The sequence below is a fragment of the Trichechus manatus genome, unplaced genomic scaffold (assembly GCF_000243295.1).
Source record: "Trichechus manatus latirostris isolate Lorelei unplaced genomic scaffold, TriManLat1.0 scaffold00021, whole genome shotgun sequence".
In the NCBI taxonomy this organism is placed as follows: domain Eukaryota; kingdom Metazoa; phylum Chordata; class Mammalia; order Sirenia; family Trichechidae; genus Trichechus; species Trichechus manatus.
The window spans coordinates 10,871,845-10,885,474 of NW_004443957.1; the positions used below are offsets into that span (position 1 = coordinate 10,871,845).

The window sequence follows — 13,630 nt, forward strand, 5'->3', positions numbered from 1 at the left end:
CCCTTGTCACTGGACTCCTGTACCTCGTTAGTCTCATTTGGTTTTACGGGGCTGTCCACTCCCAGGCTGAACGGTGAACCTCGGAGGTAACTTCACCACTGAGCTAAAAGGGTGTCTGGGGGCCATACTCTCGGGGTTTCTCCGGTCACCTTTAGGCCAGTAAATCTGGTCTTGAAAAGAGCTAATTTTATAAATATCACTATAATTTTCCTTCCTTTGGGAAAAAATAGCTCTTAAACTACTTTGTAAAAGAATGTTTTAATCAGTTTTTTAAATGAAATTGTAAATTACATGCTTTATGCATACCTGTGGGCAGTGTCTTAACTACTCACCTAAAGGTTGGTAGTTCGAACCTAACCCAGAGACTCTGTGAAAGAAAGGCCTGGCAATCTTCGGTAAAGATTATAGCCAAGAAAATCCTATGAAGTAGTTCTCTGAAACACATGGGGTCGCTGCATTGCACACACAGGTAGCTTTTTTTTTTTTTTTTTAATTTTGCTTTACGTGAAAGTTTACAGAGCAAATTAGTTTCTCATTCAATGGTTTGTACATAAAGTGTTCCATGACATTGGTTACATTCCCCACAACGTGTCAGCACTCTCCCCATTTCCACCCTGGGTTCCCCGTTTCCTTTGTTCCAGATTTTCTGCCTCTTCCTGCCTTCTCATCTTTGCTTTTGGGCAAATGTCCTTTAGATCTTGTATAATTGATTGCTCTAAGGAGCATAGTCCTCCCAGGTGTTACTGTTTATTTATGGGCCTGTCTATCGTTTGGCTGAAATGTGGTCTCCGGGAATGACTTCAGTTCCAGGGCCATAGTCTCGGGGGTTTCCTCCATTTTCTGTCAGACCAGTAAGTCTAGTCTCACCAAAGTAGGATATAGAACATTTTCTTTATGAACTATGTTATGCCAGTTGACCTAGATGTCCCTCGAGACCATGGTCCCCAGCCCTCATCACCCATAACTTGGTCCCTCAAGGTGTTTGGATGTGTCTAGGAAGCTTCTATGACTTTGCTTTGGTCAAGTTGGGCTGCCTTCCCCTTTACTGTGTGTTGTCTTTACCTTCACCAAAGTTAATTTTCTTACTATCTGGTTAATGATTTCACCTCCCCACCCCTCCCCTCCCTCATAACCATCAAAGATTGTTTTTTTCTGTGTGTAAACCTTTCCTTGAGTTTTGATAATAGTGGTCTCATGTAATATTTGTCCTTTTGTGATTAACTTGTTTCACTCTGCATAGTGTCCTCCAGATTCATCCATGTTGTGAAATGTTTTGCAGGTTCGTCGTTGTTCTTTATTGTTGCGTAGTATTCCATTGTGTGTGTGTACCATAATTTGTTTATCCCTCTTTCTTGCCACCTTTTGAGTTATTTGAGTTTTCTTAGTGTTTCATTTTTGCTATATCCCTTTATACGGTTCTTTTAGTGGTTGCTGTAGTGATTGGGGTCTTCATTTCTTGAATATAGTAGAAGTGCAATAAAACTTCGGTTGGTTTAAACTTATCTTCCATGGTTGTCTTCTTGTTTTTTTTTCTATTTTTAATGCAGTGGACAATTTTAACTTTATTATTTGTTAAATGATTTGAAGATGCACCTGAAATTTAACTTATGATTCAAAATTAATTCTTGAAAATAGATAATTTAAATAGTTATGTTTTTGTAATTTAAAAGGATTACAGTACAGGTGGAAATTAGAGATAATGTGGCAAAGTCCCTATATTATCCTTATTTTGTGTCCTTTGGTACTGTCAGCATTGTAATAATAATAATAAATTTGTTATAGAGCTTTCAAATGTCATAAGTATTATTATATTTAATCTTCTTAACAATTTGAAGGCAGTATTAGTCACGTTTGACTGATACAGATACAATGATTCAGCAGAGTAACTTGTCCAAAATCACATATCTGATTAGTAGTGAAATTTGAGTTCAAACCCAGGTCCATTTGACTCCAAAGTCCATGTTTTACTATTCATCTAGTCATTCATTCAACAGATATTTATTGAGTACCTACTATGTGTCAGGTACTGTAGTATTTGTGTTGAAATCAACACACTCCTTGCCCTCATAGTTCTTACTCTCTTGTGGGTGGGACAGCCATTAAACAAATAATTCCAAAAATAAATATATAGTTACAAATTGTGGTAAGTGCCATGAAGGAGAAGCACAGGGTATGATAAGAAACAAAATCTGGAAGACCTCTTTCTGGAAGTGACATTTGGGGTGAGTCTCCTAGATGAATGGGAGTTAGCAAAGAGTAAAGGGGGAAGCTGTATTGGCAGAAAGAAAAGGATGTCCCAAGGCCTTGGTTGGGAAAGAGTTTAAAGGATTCAAGGAGCTGAAACAAGGCCAGTGTGGCTAGAAAGTAGTAGGAAACTTTGGGTGTGAGATGAGCCTGGAGACAGAGGCAAGGGTCAGTTTATCCAGTGTTATGTAGGCCATGCTAGGGGATTATGGTGGTTAACTGACAATTGCCTTAATTATTCCTCATAGAAGAAAATGGCCATTTAGAGCATACACTATTTATAAGGTAAAAACTATCACCTTCCATGAATTAGTTGATAACCATAGCTGATATCTCTTTACCTTAGTGTGAGGTAGTCATTTCTAAGAATCTAGCATTACTTGCTTACCTGTCTGCCTGAGAACCTGTGGTGCCGCATGTTTTTCTGATAAAAAGAAATTTTCTCCCAAAAGGGTCAGTAGGTTTTACTGCACTGGTTAAAATAAGACTAGAGGAGCCATACATTTAATTTAGAATATCATGTGAAGAACAATGTACTTTAAAAGTTATTTTTTCAACTTCAGACATGCTGCAGATCAAACATGACATACTGTTCTTCATTTAAGCTCTTTTTAATGAACTATCGAAATATTGTCTTTCAGTGTTTCTTCAAATTGCTAATATTGAAACACATTTTATGTCTTTCTCAGTCTGAGGGAAAAGGCCATACCAGTACTGGTGATGCAATATATGAGGTGGTGAGTCTACAGCGAGAGTCTGAGAAAGAGGAACCACTCACTCCTACTAGTGGAGGGGGTCCAATGTCACCTCAAGAAGATGAACCAGAAGAGGGTAAGAAATTGAACTGATTCAGTCCTCCCTCTTTTTATAGCTGCCTTGCTTATAATCCTCAAAGGTGTATGTGTGGCTTGTACAGGCATGGATTGTGGTTATTCCTAGTTTCTTCCGCTCTTCAGCTAGATTTGATTCCATAAGACTCAGAGGAGAATTTGGTTAATTTAGTTCCTTGGTTACATGGCTCCCAGTGGTACTTACACAGCTATTTAAATTTGACAGGATTCAAGGAGCTGAAAAAAGGCCAGTGTGGCTAGAATGTAGTAAGAAACTTGGCTCTTTTTGTCACCTATTTTATTTCATTGAAGTGTTTTTGAAGTGTTTAATGAGAAATTTCAAATTCTCTCAAGTCTTTTTAGAATTTCAGCGATATGTCCTTCTTTCATTTGACGTTATTCAGTTCTGAGTTATCTTTTTGTTCTTTCTGTATTACTTGCCACTCAGTTTTTTAGAAATGATGTGATATGTGTTCTGTTCACTATATGAATACTCCTGAGAGATGTTAACCAACTTCACAGGAATCACACAGCATTTGGCTATGTGCTCAATACTCTTTTAAAATAAACTAGAGCTAAATAGAAGATCTTTACTTTAAGCCCTTACATTAAATGCTTAGAGCCCCTGGGTGATGCAAATGGTTAATATGCTCAGTGGCTAACCAAAAGGTTGGAAGTTCAAGTCCACTGATACGTACTTGAAACAAAGGCCTAGCGATCTACTTCTGAAAAATCAGCCATCGAAAATTCTATGGATATATAGGTACAGATGTGCACATAGGTGAGAAGAAATAGAGGTATCTATAAACAAGTTGCCATCGGGTCGATTCCAACTCATAGCAACCCTATAGGACAGAGTAGAACTGCCCCATAGGGTTTCCAAGGAGCAGCTGGTGGATTCTAACTGCCAACCTTTTGGTTAGTAGCTGAACGCTTAACCCCTGTACCACCAGGGCTCCAAAAGTATTTATAGGTATGTGTAAATACAAATATGTGGGTGCAGGCACATATATTCACTGAAGACACAAATAAGGTTACTCCCCAGATATAACCAAACACCTTCCAACCTTGGTTTTCAGGGTTTGAAGACTTAGGGCCATGGTATCATGGGACAACTCAATCAGTTGGCATAACATAGTCCACAAAAATCATGATCTGCATCCTAGTGGAGTGAGCAGTGTCTGGGGTCTTAAAAGCTTGTGAGCAGCCATCTAAGACACAGCTCTGGGTCTTGACTCACCAGGAGCAAAACAGTAAGAAGGTAACCAAAAGCACGAGAAGAAACAAGTATACAAGATCCACAAACTCATCTACCTTGAGACCAGAAGAACTAGATGGTGCTTGGCTGCCACCAATGATCATTCTGACCGGGGACACAACAGTTGGTCCTGGACAGAATGGGAGAAAAATATGGAGCAGAACTCAAATTCTTTAACAAAAAAACAAAAAAACGCTAGACTATCTGGAACAGTAGAGCACAGAAGACCCTGTGAAACTGTCACCCTGAGACATTTTTTAAACATAGAACCAAGTCTATCTTCTGAGGTCACCTTTTAGTGAAATAGCAGTGACACACAAAATAAAGGATATTACCCATAAGGTTGGTTCTCTACTTAAAAACTATCAGTATGAGACCAAAAGGTCAACAATTTCTCAAAAGCAAAGATGAGAAGATAAGGGGGCAGAGAAACTAGAGTACTGGAAAGGGAACAAACAGAACAGAATGTTGACACACTGTGATAAATGTAACTAATGTCACTGAAAAATTTGTATGGAAATTGTCAAATGGGAACCTAACTTGCTGTGTAAACTTTCACCAAAAACTCAATATAATATTATTTAAAAAAGGAGACCTGGTGGTGCAACGGTTAAGCGTTCAGCTGCTTACCAAAAGGTTGGTGATTCAAACCTACCCAGCAGCTCCATGTGCGAAAGCCCTGGCCAAAAAAAAGAAAAAATTCTATGGAGCACAGTTCTACTCTGACGCACATGAGCCAAAGTCAACTTGATGGCAACCTGTTTTTATTTTTTTGTTTTTTCTTCATTATCTGTTTATAGTCTAGGGTTTATTAAAAGTAAATTTCTGAATTTATATCATATTTGAAAAACGCCATCTTAGAATCCTCAGTCTTTATATAAAACCATTTTTGTTTTGATTACCATAAAAATAACAGTAGCTGGTATTTATTGGGAATCCCTGCGTGTTGCAAATGGTTAATGCATTTGGCTGCTAACTGAAAAGTTGAAGGTTAAGGTCTACCCAGAGGTGCCTCAAAAGAAAGACCTTGCAATTTACTTCTGAAAAATCAGCCATTGAAAACCCTGTGGAGCACAGTTCTACTCTGACACCATGGGTTACCATGAGTCAGAGTCAACTCGATGGCATTTTTTTTAGTATTTATTGAATGCTTACTATATGCTAGGCATCGTTCTAAGTGTTTCCAATGTGTTGACCCATTTAATTCTTGCAATCTTATGAGTACTCTTATTAATTTGGTATTAGGGATAAGGAACTAAGGAACAGAGAGGATAAATGACTTGCTCAAAGTCACTTAACTGGAAGTAACAAAGCTGAGACTGAATTAAGGCTGCCTCACTCTCAAGCCTGCGATTGTAAATGCCGCACTATCCTGCTAAGTTAGCCAAATGACTAAAACATCTCAACAACTCACTTTAAAAAAAAAATGAGGTAAATTCACCTAACATAAAATTAATCATTTTAAAGTATACGATTCAGTGGCATTTAGTACATTCCCAATGTTGTGCAACCATCACCTCTACCTGGTTCAAAAACATTTTCATCACACAAGAGAAAACTGCATACCCACTAAGCTGTCATGCCTCATTCTCCCCGCCCCTCCCCAGCCCCTGGCAATCATTAATCTTGCTTTCTGTCTGTATGGATTTATTTATTCTGGATATTTCATATAAATGGAATCATACAAAATGTGGCCCTTTGCATATGGCTTATTTCACTTACCATAACTTAGCATAGTTAGCTAATTACTTGGTATAGTTTTCAAGGTTCATCCACGTTGTAGCATGTTATCAGCATTTCATTCCTTTTTATGGCTGAATAATACTCTCTTGTATGAATATACCACATTTTGTTTATCCATTCATCACTCGGTGGACATTGGGGTTGGTCTTACCTTTTGGCTATAGTGATTAGTGATGATATGAACATTCATGTACAAGTATTTCTTTGAATACCTGTTTTCAGTTCTTTTGGGTATATACCTAGGATTGGTATTGCTGGGTCATATGGTAGTTCTATGTTTAACTTTTTGAGGAACCATCAGCTTGTTTTCCAGTGTAAAATAGTGCCTGCACTGTTTTACATTCCCATTGTCAATGTATGAGGGTTCCAATTTCTCTACATCCTTGCTAATCCTTGTTATTTTCTTTTTTTTTTTTTTTTCAGTAGCCATTCTAGTGGGTGTGAAGTGGTATCTTAGTGTAGTTTTGATTTGCATTTTTCTAGTGACTAATAATGCTGAGGATCTTTTTATGTACTTATTGGCTATCTGTATGTCTTCTTTGAAGAAACGTTCATACAGTTCCTTTGCTCATTTTTTTATTTTATTGTTGTACTTTAAGTGAAAGTTTACAATTCAAGTTAGGCTCTTATACAAAAATTTATACATACATTGTTATCTGTTCCTGATCGATCTCCCTATACTGTGACAGCACACTTCTCCTTTCCCCCCCCCTGATTTCCCGTGTCCATTCAACCAGCTCCTGACCCTCTCTGCCTTCTCATCTCACCTCTGGACAGGAGCTGCCCATTTAGTCTTGTGTATCTATTTGAGCTAAGAAGCACACTCTTCACGAGTATCATTTTATGTCCCATGGTCCAGTCTAATCTTTGTCTGAAGAGTTGACCTTTGGAATGGTTTTAGTTTTGGGCTAACAGAGAGTCTAGGGCCTCGGAGTTTTGATGTGTCTATAGAGCTTATATTTGGAAGCATTTTGGAAGAGTTACTTCAAGCATGCAAATAAACTAGTGCATAAACAAAGAAATTTAGGTATAGAATATGTCAGCCAAAAGCCACAAATACTTCTTTAAAGGACAACTTGTCGAGGAATCTATTAGAAGTCAAAATATACTTTTTAAAAGAAGTCTTTTAGACACACAAGCATACCTCTAGTTTATTTGCCATGCGTTTGGTATGACAAATTACTCAGTGTCATTCAGGGATTGGAAAGGTATTTTATGATCCAGTGATGATTACTTTAGGGGTGATAAGATTTGAAAGTTACACAGATGTGCTATTTAATGGAAGAACCATTTACAAATGAAAGCAACATTACTAGAAAAGTGATACATTTAGAAACAAACGGCAAACCAAATGATCCCACAGGTTTGGCTGCTTCTTAATCAGCAACTTACCCAGAAACATCTACTGCCCAGATCTGAAGATAGTGTACATAGCATTGGAAAAGTCTGTCTTTTTTTCAGTCTTAGCAGAGAGCTAAATAAGGCTTAAGACTCATGTTTTTTTTGTTTTGTTTTTATTCAGATCGCGGCGACAGTTTGTCTAGTTGCTTAACAACCCACCAATGGTTCTCTTTTGTTTTGTTTTCTTTTTTTGAAAATTTATTTTTATTTTTATTATTGTACTTTAGATGAAGGTGTACAGAACAAAGTAGCTTCTCATTAAACAATTAGTACACGTTTTGTGACATTGGTTAAGATTCATTTTTGATATAGCTATTTTGACAGAGTTATTTTGACACAGTCGTGTCAAAATGGCTACCTTAAAATGCAAAGAAGGAGGGGCAAAAGAGATGGAGTTGAGAATATTCTGGAGATAAAATCAATGAGGCTTATCAGTTAGTTGAATGTGTTGGACAGCAGGAGAGAAGGGGGAGGAAAGAGTCAAAGGTTATATCCAGGTTTCTGGTTGGGTGATTCGATGATATTGGTTCTAACCAATGAGACAGGGAACACAGGAGGAGGAACCGATTGGATTTGTGGGTGTGAATAAGATTCATTCAGTTTTAGACAATGTGGAGTTTGAGCTCACTGTGAACATTAAAGTGGAATTTTGCAGTTATTAGAAGTAGTCTCAAATTGAGAGAATTTTTATAGCTGGAGATAAAAATTTGAGAGTCAGCATTGTGAAGCAGTGTAAGTGGTTTGAAAATTACCTCTGGGGAAATGTTGGAAAGGTAGTTTAAAAATAGAGTACAGGAGATCACTAAAAGATCACTAGTGTTTAAGGAGCAGGTACAGAAGAGAAAGCGCAGCTAAAGGAGAGGCAAAAAAAATGATCAGAGCAAAATAAAGAGAACCAAGACAGCATGGTAATAGACTAAGGAGTGGAGATTCTCAAGGACGGAGTGATCTACAGTTTTGTCAGATGGAACAGGGAGATTCAATACAATAAGGACCAAAACTGTTCATTGGATTTGGTATTTCTGGGAAGTCACTGAACCTCTGTGAGGATGATTTTAATGAAGTTAGTAAAGAAGCCTCATTGTAGTGGATTGAGAATTGATTAAAGGTGAGGAAGGGGAGACCAAGGTTATAACTGTTCTTTGAAGAAATTTGATGAGAAGAAGAGGAGAGATATTGGACTAAAAATACTGGATTATGTCTAGCCAAGAGAGGGCATTTTTAGGGTGTAGGAGATTTGAGCTTGTTTTTGTAGATAGAGAGGGAGAACTAAAGATAGAGAGGAGTTTACCCATCTAACACTTAACCATACAGTTCCCTGACATGCCTCTGTATCTTTGCAAATGCTATTTCCTCTGCTTAGATGGTTTTTTCCACTTAAGTCCGCTTGAGTAAGCTCTCCAACAAAGACATGTTGACAGTCAAGAGAGAATAGTAATTTTAGCTTTGTGGCAGCTTCTATACTTAGAAATGTTTCAAAATATTTTCTATGACATTTTTAAGTAGGTTACTCAGGCAAATTACCTTTAAAATGCATTTAACACAGAGTGGCTGAGCGAGGAGCTTAGCAAATCTGCTTTTCAAAATTGTTAAAAACAACCATTTTAGGACTCTGGAAAGCAACCAAAATCCTTCAACAAATTGAGAAGCATTTATTCAAGAAAATTTACTGAATCTTGGGTGAGAACAGTGGAAGTCTGTGATGTTTTAGGTCCCGAGGCTGCTCCGATTCTGCTCCCCCTTCCTACTGGCTTATTGCCATAGAAGTTCTACTAGGGTAGGGTAAGCTGAGAAAACTGGTAGCATTGCTGTCTCTGCCAGAGGAAGATCATTGGATTTGGAGCAGAGTGTGGAAAAGCCCCATGTCTCTGGGTGTTGTTGGGAACAGTAGTGATCTCAGTGACAAAAGAATGGTGAAGGCCAGTGTTGCAGGTAGTATGAGATTGTAATCCTGGTAAGGGCAAGCCACAGACTGGCAGACTAGCCAGAATTTTAACAAGGATATCTGGAGAATGAGAAAGCTATAGTGGACCTTGGTAAGATTCTACATATTGCTGGTGGTTTAGAAGTCTGCATATATGTGCATGGCTGTACATATACTCAGGAAAGACCAGAGAGAGCCACAGCTATCTACACCTCAATGCTGAATGTGAGGGCTTGGTTATGTATAGTGCAGGCATGAGAGGGCCCTGTAGAAAGTAAAAGCCAGTGGTGACTTGTAAATGGCCTGAACTTTAATGTGTTCCCTAAGTCACACATAGATCCATTAGCAAAGACTAGAGGTCTTATAAGCTCAGCGTATTTGAGTACAACCTGTCATTAGTCATTGGCTGCCCACTAAACTATATTGACACAGGCAACTCCTAAGAAGCCAGGATTAAATAATAGCTTAGCAGACATATCAGTAACTGTACATTATATGGGAGACAGACTTCACAGAATTCATGCAGGTAAGTCACTAACAAGCAAGCAGGCAAACAAACAGTAATAACAACAACCTTCACCGAAGGGAGAAATCAGAATCCAGTGTTGCTACATATTGTTATGGATTGACCTGTGTCCTCCCCAAATGTCGGTCAACTTGGCTAGGCTTTGATTCCCAGTATTGTGTGGTTGTCCTTCATTTTGTGATCAGATGTAATTTCCTATGTATTGTAAATCCTAACGTCTATGATGTTAATGAGGCAGGATTAGAAGCAGTTATGTTAGTGAGGCAGGACACAATCTACAGGTTGTATCTTGAGTCAATCTCTTTTGAGATATAAAAGGGAGAAGTGAGCAGAGAGGAGAAGGGACCTCATACCACCAAGAAAGAAGAATCAGGAGAGGAGTGTGTCCTTTGGACCTGAGGTCCTTGCACTGAGAAGCTCCTAAACCAGGGGAAGACTGATGGCAAGGACCTTCACCCATAGCCAACAGAGAGAGAAAGCCTTTGCCTGGAGCTGGTGCCCTGAATTCAGACTTTTAGCCTTCTAAATTGTGACAGAATAAATTTCTCTTTGTTAAAGCCATCCACCTGTGATATTTCTGTTATAGCAGCACTAGGTAACTAAGATAATATCTAATACACTGCACAGTTTTCAACAACAAAAAATTATGAAGTATGTAAAGAAATAGTAAAGTGTGCCCATATTCAAGAAGGAAAAAAAAACAGCCAACAGAAGAAGTTGTATATGATGGGACCCTGATGTTGTACCTATCTGACAAAGACATCAAAGTGGGTATTATAAATATTCAAAGGACTAAATAAAATCATGTTTAATGAATTAAAGGAAATTATGGCAACAATAACTCATTAAATAGAGAATATCACTAAAGAGAAACTATAAAAAAAAGAACAAAGTAAAAATTCTGGAGTTGAAAAGTGCAATAACTGAAATGAAAAACTTATTAGAGGGGCTCAACAGCAGATTTAAGATGTCAGAAAAAATAAACAGTTTACTTGAAGATAGATCAAGAGACAGATCCAAGAGGCATGGCCAAGATGGCGGAGTAATCAGACCCTTCCGGTGGACCCTCTTACAACAAAGATCCGAAAAAACAAGTGTTTCGATTATGTATGGCAATCTGGGATCCCTGAACAGAGTTGAGGAACCGAACTGAGTGGCAGGGGGAGGGACAGATGGTTTGGAAGCAGCGAGGAGTTGCCAGACCTTACCTAGTGAGAGCCTGAGCCCTTCAGACCTGATCAGCTCAGGGGTGAGTGGTGAGGCAGGCAAGTAGCCATGCTCGGGAGGTGCGTTTTCCGCACTAGGAGAGACCCAGCCACTGAGAGCCTACACGGCCACCCAGAACCAGTGAGAAGCAGCCCTCGTGGGCGAAAGAGAAACACTTGTGTACGGCCTACCACGCAGATCAAAAACACTCTCCTTAGGGAAAAACCTCTCTCCCATTTACCTCCATGCTCCCTGCTCTGCACTGGGTCCCAGATCTGCTTCAGCAGTTGCCGAGTCCTCTGGGCCGGAAGTAGGATCCGTCACACACCTGGAGCCATTCTCCCTGCCTTGGAGAGTGAACAAATTAACAAACAGGAAAAAATAAAGTACCAGCTCCCCAGGGTAGGCACAGCTCTTTTGCCTAGGCACAGGCATAAGGGATCCATGGACTTTGAGTGCCTTTCCCCCTGCATAGACTTATGTGGGCCCATTTCAACAGCAGAGGCCCTCATTACTGCAGTACAAAGGGTATATACTGGAACTCTAACTTGAACTGTTTCAGCTGTGAAGTGGCAGGTTCTTGACATTGGACACTGCTGTGCCCATTAAGCAGGGTCTTCACCTACCCACATCAGGGTCCTGAGGACTGGTGGCTCCACCCACACAACCTAGCCACCCGCGAAAGTGGCCTGTGAATAAGAGGTGCCCCCCAGTCCTACAGCCAACAGCATGAGGTGCTCATAGTCCGGCTGCAAAACCTACCTACGCGCTCTAGGGAACAGGGACACGCCTTCCTCCTGGACACTCGGGGGCAGCCGTCAGCCCCTTGCCTTGCTCAGAGTGTGTCCCCCTGCTGCAGCCAGCTGTCTATGCCTTACCAATCACTCATGCCTGTCAAGCACTGTAAGTAAGAGCCTACACCACACACTTGGTGGCTGTCTACCTGGCCACCTGAGCTGAATCCATGCAGGAGGAATGGGTGGACTCCTGAGCTCACATACCTAATAACAGATCTAACCACCTGGTGGCAGGACATTAGAGCTGCAAAGGTGCCAGTAATCAAACTAGCTCATACGAGCAACCTATTCGGGCATATCAAAAGAAAACAAGAAGCTAGGACACAGTAAGCAAACATAAAATAAATAAATATAATAAATTATTGATGGCTCGGAGACAACAGGCAATATCAAATCACATAAAGAGGTGATCCATGATGGCTTCAGCAAGCTTCCAAAATAAAGAACCTAGAAATTTTAAAAAGGATGAAAATTTCTTGGAATTACCGGAGGCAGAATACAAAAGATTAATATACAGAAATCTTTAAGAAATTAGGAAGAAAAGTAATCAAAACGCAGAACACACAACAGAGAAAATTAAAAAGATTAGAGGAGAGCATAATGACAAATTTAATAGGCTGCAAGAATCCATAGAGAGACAGTAATCAGAAATCCAGAAGATTAACAATAAAATTTCAGCATTAGACAACTCAATAGAAAGTCATAGGAGCAGAATTGAGGCAATGGAAATCAGAATGAGTGAGATTGAAGATAAAGCACTTGACACCAACTTATTTGAGGAAAAATCAGATAAAAGGATTTAAAAAATGAAGAAACCCTAAGAATTGTGTGGCACTCTATCAAGAGGAATAACCTACGGGTGATTGGAGTACCAGAACAGGGGGAATAACAGAGAATACAGAGAGAATTGTTAACGATTTGTTGGCAGAAAACTTCCCTGATATTGTGAAAGATGACAAGATATCTATCCAAGATGCTCATTGAACTCCACATAGGGTAGATCCCAAAAGAAAGTCCAAGACATATTATAATCAAACTTGCCAAAACCAAAGATAGAGAATTTTACGAGCGGCTACGGATAAATGAAAAGTCATCTACAAAGGAGAGTCAAAAAGAATAAGCTTGGACTACTCAACAGAAACCATGCAGGCAAGAAGGCAATGGGATGACATGTCTAAAGCCTTGAAGAAAAAAAAAAAACTGCCAGCCAAGAATTATATATGCAGCAAAATAGTCTTTCAAATACGATGCCAAAATTAGGGCATTTCCAGATAAACATAAGTTCAGGGAATTTACAAAAACCAAACCAAAATTGCAAGAAATACTAAAGGGAGTCCTCCGGTTAGAAAATCAGTAACATCAGATAGCAACCCAAGACTAGAACACAGGACAGAGCAACCAGATATCAGCCCAAATAGGGAAGACACAAAAGTAAATCACAGCTAAAACACTGAAAATAGGGAAACAGATGTCAATATGTAAAAGATGACAAAACTAAACAAAAAAGAGGGACTTAAAAAATGTAGACATAGATTTTTCTCATGGAGAGGAAGTCAAGGCGGTATAAAGAATAAAAAGACTGGTATAAACTTAGAAAAATAGGGATAAATATTAAGGTAACCACAAAGGAAACTAACAATCCTACAAGTCAAAATAAAAAACTAGAAAAATATAAAGGCTCAGCAAACACAAAATCAACAA

General features: G+C 39.1%; 1 protein-coding gene across 6 annotated transcripts in view; it reads left to right on the forward strand.

Moving 5' to 3' along the window:
• Positions 1 to 13,630, forward strand: part of RABGAP1L (RAB GTPase activating protein 1 like) — a 775,464-nt gene that overhangs the window by 152,070 nt on the left and 609,764 nt on the right. For all 6 annotated transcript variants that reach the window (XM_023728046.1, XM_023728049.1, XM_004372833.3 and 3 more), the window contains one exon: positions 2,934 to 3,075. In XM_023728046.1, the coding sequence (XP_023583814.1) occupies positions 2,934 to 3,075 (142 nt within the window). The remainder of the gene's footprint in view (positions 1 to 2,933; positions 3,076 to 13,630) is intronic.